Consider the following 12,491-nt stretch of genomic DNA (forward strand, 5'->3'; position numbering starts at 1 on the left):
TTTTTGTGTGTGTGCCTGCAATCATAAATTTGCTTTGTGTGTGTTGTATGCGTGTCCATGATTTGTCTTGATGTGTGTGTGTGTGTGTGTGTGTGGAAGACAGTAGATCTCTCCCGCAGTGCTTAAGCATGACTGTTATGAGGAGGAAGACGAGTGTGTTTCCTCCAAGCTTTAGTCCCAAGTTTCATTAAGTCAGTATGGTAGAGCAGTGTTCATCTATTGTGAGTTTTTAATAACATTTTAATAACATTTCCCCACTTTAAAAAAAAGTTACACTTTCAAACATATCAAAACAGAATAAATAAGTAATAAATATCAAAATCACCGTATTTAAAACTGTTTAATATGCAGCTAGTTGCAGCTGACATAACACTCACGCTCACTGTTGTCATAGTACAACACGTTTTTTCCAGCTCTGGAGTTTTGCAGGAGCTCAGCAGTCAGAAAAAAAAGTGAGAGTCAGAGCAGCGATGGAAAGATTTGAGACAAAAAAAAAAAAAAAAAAAACAGCTCAAAGAAATGCTGAAACATCTCAGCTCTCAGCACAGATACGACTGAATCTGAGCCAACCGACAAAACTACCAACAGCTTAACAAACAAGGTTTTGGCTGCTTGTGAAAGATTGATATCCATCATTTGTCTGTGTGCATTCCTAAATTCATATTTGTGTTATGTGGCTCTCTCATTGCTGGTAAACATGAAAAGAAGACGAGACGTCCTGTCAGTGGAGTCAGACCTGCAGGTCGTTCTCTCTCTCCACATCAACAGCAGCTCACATGTCCCATTAAAATGCCTGCAAACTTTTTTTTTTTACATTTGTTTGAACATCTTAAATATAAACTAATTTTAATTGAAGAGAATGAAAGAAATACATTTAACACATTAAGTATTTCAGTAAGTATTTAATTGTATTCCTTGTTTATATTAAGTAAAATTATTTATCATAGATTTGCACAGTACTTTTTGGCTTTTATTATTATTATTATTACTTGGTGATTGAGAATGAGCTTATATTATATAACTTAATATAATAGAATATAATATTAAATTGTTGAAATCGATAAACTTCTGTGTACATAGGCTATGCAAGTTATATTGGTGGTTGGGTAGCTCAGGGTGACATGACAAAAAATTTCCTTTGAAGGGGTGCCGTGGTCTAAAAAAAAGTCTGGGAACCACTTTACCAGAGCTACATAGAGGGAAACAGAAGAAATGCAGGGAAAGAGAGGGAAGGACAATAAAGAAGCAGAAAAAAAAAAAAAAATATGAAGACAAAGGAAGAGTTTGAAAGCTCATACACACACCTGAACCCAGCCGGAGGGGCCCTTTCCTGGCAGCTGTGGCTGTAGTTGTAGCACACACACACACACACACACACACACACACACACACACACACACACACACACAAACTCTTCGGCCACACTGCTCAAACCCTCAACAAGCCGGGCCCCGTTCCACACCAGTGGCTAAAAAGACGGGGAGCGCAGCTGACACTTGTGCCGAGGAGAGGAAGAGCAAACGTAGCCAGCTCCCCCTCCTCTCTCTCCTCCCCTTCCAAGTGCTGCTGCTGCTGCTGCTGCTGCTTTTATAGTCCGAGCTCCTTCTGCAAGGGATTTAACATTTCATAGCAGTAATGCGTGGTCCTCTCCTGGGCTGAGAGTCACAGCACTGGTTTATTCATCAGACCTGACCAACTTAGCTGGAAGAGGACAGTCAGATTTTTAGGTCTAACAGAGAGAGACATTTATTTCCATGGTGTCTGTGATTTCAGTTATGTAAAAATCGTTGTCATGGTACAGTATGTTGGGAAGACAATGTCAGATTATCTCGGTTTTGTGTTTGAATAAACTGATGTGAAGAATCGGTTACTTGTTTGCTGCATAATCCGAGGTGCTGTGTGAAAATGCTTCATCTCACATCCCCTCTTATCTCTCACTTATCTGTTTTTATCCCTCCTAGTAGCAACTTCTCCGTCACCTTTTCGTTCTGTCTAGCTCCCTTCTGCATTTCCTCTTTTCCATCCTCTAATTAACGTTCCTCCTCCTCTCCCCTCGTTGTTTTTTTTTTTTTTTCTCCCTGCCTCCTCTGTCAGGAGGTGTACGGGGAGCTAGTGTTTTCTCATTAAGCTAGCAGGGAAACTGTAGAGCACAATACTCTAATGTCTGCCCAGATGCCCATTAGTCCAGCAGCTTGCCCCAACTGATGGGAACACAGATCAGAGGGCAGACAGTACAAGTCCCCACTGGCTCTGCCCGATAAAACATCCTGTTTCACTAGCAATGTCGGGATGGAGCAGTCGGCTGGTTGTGACGAAGCCACAAAAAGGCCTGATCCGAAGGGGTTACGGAGGGGTGGCAGATTGTTTTCTGTAGATTGTTAGGTCTACTGCTGTTACTCCAGCAGTGAAAAGCAAATGCATTAAATGCGCCCGTATTGCTGAAAATGATGTAGTTCTGCTTTTCTCACTCAGGAGTTTCCCATCCCTGAGTATCCCCACTGTGTTAATAATTTTAAGCTTCATATCATTTTTTCTAATTCCCGAAATGTTGATGTTTTTTTTTTGTAGAATTCAATGTGTTGTCTTGTGACAGAGCAGAGACGGAGGGCAGGAAGCGAGGGATGGATTGAAAGAGAGAGAGAGAGAGAGTACAGGCAAAGATCAGTGGGAGTTGGCAGGGTGAAAGGAAGTCAGCCGGGACCCCCAGAGCTGAGTGATTCATCACCAAATGAATAAACCACATAGACACTCATCCACACACACAGAACACTGACACACACCACCTAACACGCGCACACACACACACACACACACACACACACACACAGATGTGCACATGCAGACAGACACAGGTTACGTTATGGGTATGTCAGGACACATCACTGTCACAGCTTTGTCTCTGTCCGTCTCTGAGAAGAGAGGACGAGCCTAAATCGGAGACAAATCACACGGTTTGTTTTTCACTGTTGGTGTCTGTAATTGGTTCATTTCTTTGCTGCGCATCTTTCTCAACATGCGTATGGTCACGTAGGACTTAGAGTATAGTCGCTTTTGTTCACACGTGGACGTCGAAGGAACGAAAAGGAAGGTTTTACCATTTTTAGTTGAAGTTTCATGCATTTGTTGACAACAGATTGATGATTTTACTCGTTGGACATTTGTGTACTTTTCCTGCTGTCACAATCAGATCAGATATCTTCAGTCTATTTTGTGCTATATCATGTTCCCGATGTTGAGATATAGTTGTCGTGGCTGTGAGAAAAAACAGAAGACAGGTGACATCAATCCTGCTAAAAGGTTTTGATCACAACAAGATGAAAACAAAGAAACAAACAAACAAAAACCCCCCCCCCCACCAGCAGTATAGGGTGAGGTCTGCTGCATGCTGTGTAATTGGAGGCACATATTCTGTAGGTACATGCACTTATGAGCAAACAGCATCACTCGCTCGAACCATTTATATTTGTGATGATCTGTGTAAGAAGAGATTGTTATTGATCCTTCTCTACGCCTCTGTGTGTGTGTGTGTGTGTGTGTGTGTGTGTGTGTGTGTTTGAAAGGCCTTGTGTAATGAGTCATGCATCTAATTGTAGTTCTCCTGAGAAAAAGCTTTCGAGACCTTTCTGTTGATTTGTGACAAGTGCAGCGTACAGTGGTCATGTGTGACACAACGCTAAGTATCGGGGGAGTTGTCGCCATTTTGAGCATCATCTCATTCAAGTACTAAACCAACATGTACCAGTTTTGCATCATAAAACATAGGTGCCCTCTGCTGTTTATTACAGCCTGGAAGCAATGAAGTCCCATGTCTGAAACACCACATCTTCCGTCCTTTCCTAAGCCCATAAACTCTATTAGCCAGATTAGCTATATACTGTATTAGACAGCCTCTTCTAGCAACCCTGCTTTGTGTGCATGGTTGGGTCAGATGTACTGTACAGAAGTGCCCGAGGCTGACTTGACTCTTCACTGAGACCAGCCTCGGTGACACTATAGAGCACTGACGGAAGCTAAAAAAACATGAATACTCAGTGAACCAGAAACGCAGCTTGTGTGCCGCGTTAAGCACGCGCATCATCTGATTGTCTAACGTTAATGAACTGAATTACATTAACATAGCAAATAGGACGCATTTCGGCACACGCACACCAATTCTCAGACAGTCTGAAGGATCCTCAGACTTTATAGAATTTATTATCATTTCATTTATTCTATAATACAATGTAGTTTAACATTAGCAACACAGAGCAATTGTTTTTAATGGTAATAAACAAATATCACATGAACCACCGGTCACATGGTTACAATGCAGTTAGGTTGAACATTAGAAGTTAGCCAGCCATCACAGCAGCATTGTCAAGCAATGAGAAACAAAATGTTCCTCATAGAAATGTAAGGCAACTCTTATGTATTATGAGAACACAGCCGATGAGCAAAATCATCCAAATTAGTCAGTATATATCTATTATCGGTCATCTATCTATCTCAGCCGTAGTCTTAAAGAAGTGCTGCTAGTTGACCCCCTGAAGACCAGTAAAACTTCTGCGTGTGTGACTAATATTATTTCTCAGCAACAAACACACAGTATCAGCATTTCCCAGCACTTTGCCCTGCAACAAAAATCACGAATGCCATAACATATTGCATTGTTAGGACATGCTGACTTGCATTGTTGAAAATGAAGGGTGGTGTGCAATGGAGAATGAACTTTGAACTGCAATAATCCTTCTCTTGAAAATAAGTGTGTAATAATACAGCAAAAATATATACTCTTTTTTTTGTAGCTTTACCTAATTTTGTGAGTCAAGTCAAGTCAATTTTATTTGTATAGCCCAATATCACAGATCATAAATTTGCCTCAGAGGGCTTTACAATCTGAACAGCAATACAACATCCTCTGTTCTTAGACCCTTGATTCGAATAAGGAAAAACTCCCTAAAAAAAACCCTTTAACAGAGGTAAAAATGAAAGAAACCTCAGGTAAAGCAACAGAGGAGAGATCTCTCTCTAAAGACGGACAGACGTGCGATAGATGTGCAGGATGTGTGGATCTGCTCAATGACAGAAATGCAGCTTGATCACTGTGATTATTATTTTAGAGCAATGACAACACACATCAAAGTCTTATCTAAGTTCTTTCTTTGTAGTTTAATCTAAAGCACAGATGCAGGTGTACTGTAGCAGATACAGATTGTTATATTGAGTGTTATTCAGTTTCATTTTCATGCCCACAAAAACAGTTTATTGATCCTTTGTATGTTCATATGTCTGTATGCGTGTGTGTGTGTGTGTGTGTGTGTGTGTGTGTGTGTGTGTGTGTGTGTGTGTGGAGTGGGCTGTATAATGACAGTCATGCATCTAATTACAGTGCCTCAGGGCGTTTGAAACCTTTCTGGTTATTTGAAACAAGCTCAGTGGGAGAGTGTTTGACACACACTCAACACAGATTTATGATGAAACGGTTCGTTTAAAAATATATTGAACTTCTGCAACCATGGAGACAATAGCATTCAGCGATTTTGCTCCCATTCATTCTCACTCCTGTTCTTCCTCGACCCCTCGTCAGCCTCTTCTTTCTCACACACACACACATACACACACACACGGACAAACACGCAGAGGAGGAAAAGAAGCAGAAACACATCGGCGCTCGCTACGTCAAACACAGATACACATGCTTAACGCACACATTTTTGGCGGCGAACCAGTTCAAATCTGCAAATACCATCACACGTAAAAACCTTTCTACCCAAACACCGGCGATGTAGTTAACCCCTTCAACAGGTTCTCTGTTGCCATGGCAACGTGCTGCAGGCTGACCGAGCGGGATGTGAGTGAAAAACCCATTTCCTTGGTGACCAGTGGAGACATGCAGAAAACATCAAATGGCGTGCACGTGTGCGTGCGTACGCGTGGTTGTGCGCAGAAATCTAGAGTATTGTTGGTGTGTATGTAAAAACCTGTAAAGAACTCATCAGTGTACTTGCCACCCTGCTCTGTATCTCATCTTTCCCACCAATGATGAAACAGATTGTAAGTAAAGGGTGGGATCGCTCCTCAGTGATTGACATGACTCTTTGTTCTGTGAAAGCAATTGACACACACACATACACATACACATACGTATTCACACAAACACAGGCATAGTTCCCCTTGTTCCCCCTAATGACTGCAGCCATCATTATCTACCAGCGGTTTGTGGCTGTGTGCGGGAATGTGGAGACATGAAAAGAGAACAGTCTCACGCTCATTCTGCATCTCTGTGGATGAGCTGATGCGAGGAGAGTCAGAGAGAGAGAGAGAGAGAGAGAGTCATGAGCCAGTTCCCTCTGCATTCTTTCTCTCCCATGAATCTGCCCACGCGCTGCTTTCCACCCACATCATCGCAGCAGTGATGGAACTTTTTCTACCTCCTCCCTCGCTCGTTTTTTTTTTTTTTTTTTTTTTCTCACTCCCTGCTCCTTTTTCTCCCTCCTATTCACATGTTCTCTCCCCTCTCTCTCTATCTGTCACGCTTCCTTCCGCAATTTCTGTCTCCCCTTTCTCTTCATTTGTCATTCCTGAACTCTGCTTTCGTCTTCCTTCCAGTTTTATTTTTTTCTTTATTTCTATCCCTCCATCCCACCCTCGCGCTGTCTTGTCTGACGGAGAGCACATTTTAAATAATTTCTTCGCCCGTGTGTGTGTGTCAGCCATGTGCCTCCACTACATCAAAACTCTGGAGACCGCATATGAGGTTTTAAGAGTTTCCACTGTCATGGTAATGTTGTCAAAGTGTCTTTATGTTTGATGGTTGTCTAGTAAAGCGCCCCTTGCTAAATTTGATCTAAGATTAGAAGGAAAGATGGAACAGGATATGCAATTATTGTTTTGTGACTGTAGCAGCAAAGAGTGATACACTTAATTCAACTGGGTTATTTGGTTGCTCTGGATTCTTTGTAAAGTAGCTCAACCTACGATACAATACCACTGCTTCCCTGTATTATTCAACATGTCCATTCCACCATCAGAGTTATAGCATCATCTTCAGGGGCAGGTGAATGAGAGGAGAACAGTTTTACATCACAGCCAGTAGAGGTGCCTCATCAAAGGCCTTCTGGCCTGGCCTGCTCCCCTGAGGCATTGCCATCGTACACGAGACACATCAAACACATGAAAGAAGAACCTTCAGAGTCACTCTCCTTTGCCTCCATCACAGCAGTCCGCATTTATCATCACACCTGACCAGCAGTTATTTCCTATGATGCTTTAGTTCAGAAGCTTACTGAAATTGCCTTCAATTCTTTTTGTTTTATTCGTTCTCATTGCTGATCTGTTTTTCCATCTGCCGTTAGCCACAAAATCATATTTAAATGTAGCAATAGCTTTAAGTTTTGATAGGATCAGTAACTTGAATATTCTCCTTAGCAGCTTAACCTCATTTGAATCCGAGGAGCCTTTCGCATAGGAAAAACATCACACTTATTTCATTCTTTGGCTACATTTTAGTACTAATGCTGTTTCCTTAGCAGTACAGATTTATATTTTCCATGCTATTACCCCTCGGGAAAAAAAGATAACAGTGCCTTTACATTTCAGCCACGCAGCAAATTCTTTCTATGCTCCATACCATATTCTCACCTGCAGTGTGCTTTCCCAGCGCCAGCTGTAGCAGACAGTATGTGCGAGGGGGGGGGGGGGGGGACAGCGATGCAGCCATCTTGGAGGCAGTGGTGCATGCCAATGTCTGCCTGATGAGTTCACAGAGGAAGTAGTTCATCTTCCTCTACTGTTATTTTATTCATTGCTGCCTGTTGGAGAAGGGAACAGACACACACACGCTGAATACAGTACAGGCACGCATATACAGTACAAAGGCAATCAGGTAGGCAGAAGTACATAGATGTTTTTGTGACAATGCTTTCCTTCTCATCTTCTTTCCTTTTCTCTTGTCTCTTAACCTCTTATTCTTCATTGTTTTAGTCTTATAATGGTTATTCTTGTTTATCTACTGTATATACCCACTATTTATGTGGCATGTCACTTAGGCTCATTACAGTTGCCTGAGGCTTTTAAACACATCTTTAAATAGTAGGTCTGAAGTCTTCAGAGGATTAAATGGGGATATAAGAACCCTGGCAGCCTGCGGTGGTGCATTTCTGCTTTGTGTTTGTCTTTTGTTTTGTCAATTTGTCATGAACTGCTTTGGCCTACTTGTGGCCGGGGGGAATTAGGAGTGAACGCTTGGGCAGTTGCTGTTGAGGATTTCCGGATTTTCTCACTTGAGTAAACAGTAGTACATTTCAAACACACACGTGTACACAAACGGAAACGCACGCCCATGCAGTAAATAGTAGCGAGCACAAAGGGGCAGAGGAGTACTGCCTTCGGGCCCTGGAGGTGTAGTTATTTCAATGTTGACTCTTGGTCTTTGTATGACACGTTGCTTCGTGAGAGGTTGTTGGTTCACTGGGAAAGAAAAGAAGCCATTGGGCATTGTAGAGTTGAGAGAGAAGGTAAGAAAGGAGAAAGCGTGTGGTGTTCTGTAACTGCCTGGTAGCCCATGCTTACCGGAGCTCAACAACACTCATTAAACTCAGCTGCCTGTGCTGTAAAAGTTTGGGAGATCTAAACTGAAAAAGACTCCTATCCCTCCCCCTGCAGGCCAAAACAACCTCTGTATAAGACTTTATGTCCCTGGCTTCTTCCTGAGATGAAAATAAGATTTGATTTGCCTGCACTGTGGTGTAGCAAGACTAGTCTCTGGCCATTTTTCAGGGTGATAATCTGCAGTGTACTGTGCTGTTAGGTGAAAGAAGTTGTTCATAAATAAATAAATTATGACAACAATCTCAACAATCTTTGGGGTTTCTTGGTATTGAATGATTCATAGGAACATCACATTATAAACATTAACATTTAAAAGAATAAAAATACTTCTACAAATATCTTTTTATACATATAAACAAAAGCTATTCTTGCTTAGGATGGTCTCTTTCTCATCATGCTCACGGAGCAAATAGCTTCATCATACCCAACCAGAAATTAAAAACAACTACAGATTTCCAAAGTTTACATTCCAGTGATTTGTTTGTATGTTGCACTAGTTCCCCATCTGTTACTCCAGTTTAACTTCACATTTCATGATCCAATGCTGCTGAATACCTGTAGCAAAACCTGAATGTAAAAACATAGAGTAGACTGGCTTTACAAAGTTCTACTTTCATCCAGTCGTTGCATAAATTTGTACTGTCGCCAACTTTCCATTTAATTTCTACTTTGATTCCCATACGATTTTGTCAGTTCATAATGATTTGTTCATAGTATGTCCTGCAACACTTGCTGAAGTATAAATAAGTATGCAAATGAACTAGTCAATATTGCACACGGTGTGTACATTTTGAAGTAATCCTTCTTAATATTTAAATCAATATATTGGTGTAGACAGTAATCCAAAGTCAAAAATGTGGCTTGAGGAGCTGTTGCTTCATTGATTCCTGTATGGAAATGTACTTTTCTTATTCACAGGGAGGTCAGAGGTCATGGTCTGCTTTTGTACATAAAATTGTAACTGTTTTATTCTTTAAAGGTTCATTAATATCTAAATGAAAGAGACATATATGAACCTCCTGTTAATGATTGCTGAGAGACATGACCTGACACATGTTGAACAGCTGTATATTATGCATCCATTTAAGTGTGTAAAGCAGTGTAGTTTTCTAAGGAGAGTGAGTGTGTGCGCGTGGTGGACAGTGACATCATTGTGTTGTGATGTTTTCCACAGAGGCCACTATGCTTAGCCGTGAGGGATCATGTGTGTGTGTGCTGACTGTCCATCAGTGACACATCAGGGCTGAATATGTTTCTCTCTTCCCCGCTTCCTCTCATATACACACACCAGCGTTTTTTCTGTCTTCCTCACATACAGTCTTGTAAACTCTCTGGAGGTGGCTAACACTAGTTGATTTATTTATGAGGTGCGGTTCAATACTGGTTTTAGGACAGTTTTTTTAAACTTCTTTTTATTGGAATTTTGCAGTTTATAATTCACAGAATCAACCCCCATCCCTCCAAATCATATCATCTTCCCTAGATGACCAAAACAGTGACATCAAGCACAAATAAATACATAAAAGACATACGACAACCTCATTTAGATGGAGACAAATGAGAGAATAAATAAATAAAAATGAAATCTTTATAAAATAACTCTTAGTTGGATTACTACAGTGCTGCTCCAAACCAAGAAAAAATTAGGTTATGAACTCTCCCAGTCTGTTATTTATGTTAGGTTGTCATAGTAGGTAAGAAAAGGCCTCCAGACTCTTTCAAATTTATTTGTATTTCCCTTCAGTGTGTAATAACCCAGCCCGTAGGCCATGACAAAAACAGCAAAAAATACAAAATACCAATAAATACTATACTTTGTGACATCAGTAGCGTTGATGTGGATGTGTGTGGATAGTGTAGGGTAAGGTGTTATGGAGTAAAAATATAACAAAGGCGAAGCAAAGCAAAAGGTTGTAGGCGCTGGCAGGGAAGAGAGAGAGAAGCCAGGCTGGAAGCTGGGACTGTTATATCCTGTAGAGCACTGGGCCCAGGTGCTCCAGATCTGGTTGGATAGTGCAATCAGCTCCTCTGGCACCTCAAAGACAACATGGGTAGACACAGTAAACTGACACATCACACACACACACACAAGCAGACAGGGGCCGTCACAAATGGAAATGAAAACATAATCTCTCTAAGCCATCTTGAATGGGATTGTGGCACCGATCTCCTCCGGTTGAGGAGGACGAGACGTCGAGCTGACAGAGTGGTAAAGGCCACCACGTTACACGTTTCAGTCCACCACACCGTGTCCTCAGGCCTCAATCCAACCAGGACAATAATAGGAAGAGGTTTGATTGTCATATGATACACGTCGGTAAGGGATTCAAAGACATTCTTCCGGTAAGTCTGAAAGCTTGAGCATGACCAAAACATGTGCAACCAGGTTGCAGTGGTGGATTTACACAGGAAGGATGAGTGTTTGGGTATATCCTTGCCAGTTTTTCCTTAGTTAGATGGAGATGGTGAACTAGCACAAGGAGAGGAGGAGTGTTCTAGGTCAAGAATTGAAGCCAACTGCTCCTCTGCCAAAGACAGGCCTAGATCTGGTTCCCAGATTGTCCTTAGGTTGTTCAGAGATTGCGGGTGGATAGTAGATCTGTTTTTTAAGGTTGCCTCATATAGTCTATTCTTATTGACAGCATTTGCAATCTCTATTAATATTACATTTTGACATCCTGACAGATATGCATCCCCAGAGGATAGCAGCATAATAAAGTTTTCTGCTTCACCAAAACATTCTCATTACTTTTATCTTATCTTTGACAGGAAGACAGGGATTGTTTCTGCTGAAATGGTGGCAGATTTGAGACTTTTTTTTTTTTATCCTTGTGTGTCCTGAGTGCATGAATCAGAACCAAATTTGTTCAGAGTGTTTACCCAGAGCTCAGAGGTAGCTGTGATTTACTCTTTGATCTAACAGGTCAGGCTGGGCAAAAAGTATCTTGCTCAGGTGACAAGAGAAATACTGCAAGTCCTCTCTCCTGCTGTATCTCAACCAGCACCACAAAAAAAAATCAATCAAATCAATTTTGTGTAATAAATTATATCGCACTAAATTAGAACGGCTTTCGGGTAAGAGTCTAAGATTTCAGATTGCGGAAGAGATGCCAAGCATGTAAGAGAATTATAAATAGACTGGGTGAATTGATTAGCATTATGTAATGCTTATTCAGTCGTGCATCCAGAGATCTCCTTTATGTGGTTTCCTTACATGTAATTTAGAATGGGTACTTTGCTCCCTTTTAAATTATTCAGGCACACACACGGGCACACGAAGAACCCACATACACACACACACACACACACACACACACTCACAGGAGAACCGTGATAGGTGATGCAGTCGCAAAGAGTCATTGGTGATGACTGTCATTTGCGGCCCCATGGGTGGCTCAGTGGTCAGAGATTGTGATGTAACAGAGGAAGACTATTATTGTGATCTGCTCAATTATTCATCTATGGATGAACTCAATACCCAGAGCAAGAGAGAGAGAGAGAGAACTTTGGGCCGGCATGAAGCAGAGCTGTCATATGCTCAAGCAAAGATAAAATATCGATCCATATTTTAATGCGACTCTCTCATAAATTAAAAGGCAACAAGTCATTTTGTTAAGCAGCTTTAAATGTCATTGGATGCAGTGTAATAAAGACTGTTTTTGATTGTATCCAGTCTGTAAGAATTGCTTCCATCAGACAAGATACCACACAACAGCCCTTACAAAAGGCCTTGTGAACATCAGTCGTTACATTTCCAGATTGTGAAAGGGTACCATCTCTTGATTGCGCCTCCATTGTCAGGCATGCCAGAGCTTATCTCACCTGGAGATAGCCTCACCAATCAGCCAAGCCTCTGCTGCTCGGATCTTTTTTATTTTAAACGAACTCCAGCCGCACACAGC

The 12,491-nt window shown here is 41.5% G+C and overlaps 1 protein-coding gene across 2 annotated transcripts in view; it reads left to right on the plus strand.

Annotated features, from left to right (window-relative positions):
* The window catches only part of gabbr2 (gamma-aminobutyric acid (GABA) B receptor, 2), a 190,741-nt gene that overhangs the window by 31,516 nt on the left and 146,734 nt on the right, over positions 1-12,491 (plus strand). Inside the window, exon 1 of one of the 2 annotated variants that reach the window (XM_042435125.1) lies at positions 10,732-10,932. The exons of the other annotated variant lie outside the window; for it this stretch is intronic. Coding sequence (XP_042291059.1) covers positions 10,894-10,932 — 39 coding nt within the window. The 5' untranslated portion in view covers positions 10,732-10,893. Of the gene's footprint in view, positions 1-10,731; positions 10,933-12,491 lie in introns of those variants that run through there. 2 annotated transcript variants of the gene reach the window in all.

The sequence above is a fragment of the Thunnus maccoyii genome, chromosome 15 (assembly GCF_910596095.1).
Source record: "Thunnus maccoyii chromosome 15, fThuMac1.1, whole genome shotgun sequence".
In the NCBI taxonomy this organism is placed as follows: domain Eukaryota; kingdom Metazoa; phylum Chordata; class Actinopteri; order Scombriformes; family Scombridae; genus Thunnus; species Thunnus maccoyii.